The 3,274-nt window shown below is 55.9% G+C and overlaps 1 protein-coding gene across 1 annotated transcript; it reads left to right on the top strand.

Annotated features, from left to right (window-relative positions):
* The first annotated feature begins 1,739 nt into the window (after window positions 1-1,739).
* CHC_T00001364001 (hypothetical protein) lies at window positions 1,740-2,135 on the top strand. Its single transcript, XM_005711736.1, has one exon. It carries the CDS (start codon window positions 1,740-1,742, stop codon window positions 2,133-2,135), a length of 396 nt encoding a protein of 131 aa, XP_005711793.1.
* Window positions 2,136-3,274: the final 1,139 nt, after the last annotated feature.

Here is a 3,274-nt window from a genome sequence, read left to right as displayed (position 1 = left end):
GTAGGGGCTTGTCCATACCGTAGAGCGTAGTACGCTCTAAAAAGGTCGGCGGCGTATGAGCAACAACTCATCTTCTTGTACGCTGGGACGGTGACTGTAACATTACTGTTCTCTTCGGGCATCCGCGTCCCCCTCCACGCGTCACGTATCCTTTTGTCGCCCAATTTCCAAATCCCATTTCCAAATCCCATTTGCAAAATTTCACCTCAACGACACGTCGCCGCCCCAAAAAACAATGCGAAATCCACAAAACCCAAAAAATGCCCGCGCGTGCTCCTTGCTCTCCACTTTGCGCATTGCGCCCCCCCTCCCCGGGCACCGCCATCCGTCGCGCCCGCCCTGAACCCCCGTTTTCGACTCCCCGCCGTCCCACCCGCGCGAGTCCCGTCCGCCCGCCGCCCGCGTCCACTGCCGCCTCACGCACGCCCGCGCGCGGCCGCGCCGCGCGCACGACCAAGCGCCCCGCGAACACCCGCCCCCCGCCATGAAGCCGCAGCCGCCCGCCCTGCCCAAGGACACCTTCGTCGCCAAGGGCGGCCACGACCCCCTCATGCACAACACCCACGACTTCTTCTGGTATCACATCGAGCCGGTGCGTTTGACATGCCCCGCCCCCGCACGCCCTGCTTCGCGCCCGCCGCCCGCCAGCCGATACCCTTCGACCTTGAGCCTCCTTCCACGCGGTGCTGCGAAAATCGCATCGCTCTTTAGACCGCCTTATTCCACACCAATTGCCCCGATTATTTTCCCCAAAATTGCATTCCCATCCCCGCATCTCCGCTTACCTTCACCCCACTAACCCATCTCCACGAATCACTGCGTCATGTGTGCTGCGACTACGCTTTTCAACGCACTTCCCGTGTCCGACATCTCCTCTTTTGCCACGTCGCCTAGTTTTTCAAGCCTATAAACGAGCACGATGTAACTCAACTGGATCCAACGCATGTTGAGACCAAGCCCGTCCCCGCCTTGAACTCGGCAGATATCAAGGACGACGGTTTATCCGCGCAGGACGCCGTGTTTGCCCGCATGCAGAACTATCCGCTTGCCCGACGCCTCATGGCCGCCATGATTGACGAAGGGAAGGGCCGACATGCAAACGCTACAAAGCCTGGCCGCTCGGCCTTTGTCGAGGAAGATGCATGGATTGGTGGCAGCACACCGCAGACCGTCCGCGAGTTTGACGACGTGCTCGAAGAGCGAGTCAAAATTGAGCTGCAACAACGCCAGCTCATAGACCCAGAGGCTACGGATCAAGTCCTCACCAATTTGCGACTGGTACGCGTCACCATTGATTGCGTAGTGCGCCCGTTTTTTGCAACTGCATTGCATGACAATATGTTTACTTTAACAGCTACTAACGCGACACTGCCGAAACAATCTTTATGACGGTGCGATACGACAGGGACATTGGCATCTTCGCAATCTCGTTGCCGACAACACAAACGCGAAGCGGTATGCCATCCTATTCGTATATGTTTTGATAATCGCATTCTCAAACCGCTCTAACATACTAATTTTCGTGCTTTCGTGAATCGCCGTGCGAACAAACTGTTGTTGAACGCTTGTTCCGACGTTACAGGGAAATCATGAGAAAGAGCCAGGCAGAGCTCAGCAGCCAAGCAGCACGTCGCGCTAAGAAGATAAACGATGACCATGTGGAGATCAAATATCTGGAATCCATGATGGAAAAAGGTGGTAAGAGAGGCAAGGGGAGATTCCAAAAGCTTCTCAACCAGATGCATCCAAACAGAAACTTACTTCCTGGTGATCCAGTTCAAGGACCTAGCAAACCAGGCGCTACCAATTTCGGCGATAAGTCTATTTCAAAGAAGAGAAAAAAGAAACACAGCTCAAACGATCGCAACGCCCTAAAAAACGCAGAACACCACGCCGCAACTGGCTCCGACGCAGGAGAAAAGCTTGCGCTGCAAATTGCAAACATTATCTGGAAACACAATAATCAAGCACCCTTCGACGAAATCGTCAAAGAGTATGTAGAAGGAAACCCGCAACTTGCCTGGGACATCAAAGAAGCAAGACGAAAGATACACAACTGTATCACGTGTTCGAGAAAACCATTCAGGTTCCGCAAATTACCAGATGGTATGACTTACTCAGCTACCAGGGTTTGAACATAAGTAAACCAACCTTGATCTGTGTCGGTAATCGTTCTTTGTCCTTGTTATTGTCATCCTGTTTGCTTGGCTTTTGTTTTCTTTTGCGCATTCGTGGCAATATTCACATACGAAAATGAGAGGAAGACGAACGGAAAAACAAGTCAGGCGTCGTCTTAAATCCCTCAATCTCGCTCGCTTCCCAGAAACAGGGGGGCAATTGTGTATTCGGGGGAGGTGGGGGGTGAATCAGGAGGTGCGCGCAAGGTTGCATATCAGCTGCTCAAGAGGGAGGCGCCCTGCTTGCAGCTTCGGCAGCAGTTTCGCATCCATGAACAATAACGGCGACAATCTTGCGTCCATCAAAAACTGTCTTCCCCAACGCTTCAAGCGCGCGCTTGGCTTGCATCTCGTCGCTGAATTCGACAAACGCAGTCCCCTTCCACGGACCCGATCTGGGAATCTTGACACTCAACACCCGGCCATAGTTCGAACACTCGGTCTGCACATCGGCCACGATCTCTTGATAGTCTTCGTCATTCCCCTCGAGATCGTCATCCGTGACGAGATTGCGTAGCGACACAACCCTAGCCGATGACGGCTTAGGTCCTTGCTCGCGGTGCAAGGCGCCTTGATCAGGACCGCGCAGTGGCGTGACAGCCTGCGTCTGCGATCGGAGCGGCGCCGGATAGCCCGACGCGCGCGGCGGCGAGATCCCCTGCGGCGCGAGCGCCTCCGGGTGGGGGTCCTGTGCAGCGGCCACGGCAGCGAGCTGGGGCGGCGGGGCCACCACGCCGCCGAGCTGGTTGCACAGCTCAACGACCGGGCGGGCGTTAACGCTCTGCGGTACCAGGGTGAGAGCGGCCGGGTTGTGCAACTCGGGTTTGTAATCCGAGGGGCGGTTAACCCTCAACGGGCGGCCGTGTAAAAACAGGCCATTAAACTGCATCATGTTAACCGCCTCCTGCTCCCCGCGGAGCTCCATGAAGCCGAACTTCCCGTCACTATGCAGCCAGAACGACACGACGGGCAGACACTCTCCGGGGACGTTTGGGCGGAAGGCGGCGACGTACAGCGCGGAAAACAGCTGCGTAATGGCGACGTCCGTGAGTCCGGCCTGGAACGGGATATTGCCGATGTACAGACGCCTGCTCTTG

The sequence above is a fragment of the Chondrus crispus genome, genomic scaffold (genome assembly GCF_000350225.1).
Source record: "Chondrus crispus Stackhouse genomic scaffold, scaffold_1, whole genome shotgun sequence".
Lineage (NCBI taxonomy): Eukaryota > Rhodophyta > Florideophyceae > Gigartinales > Gigartinaceae > Chondrus > Chondrus crispus.
The sequence above is the reverse complement of the archived record's forward strand: the minus strand, read 5'-3'. Positions and strand labels throughout refer to the sequence as shown.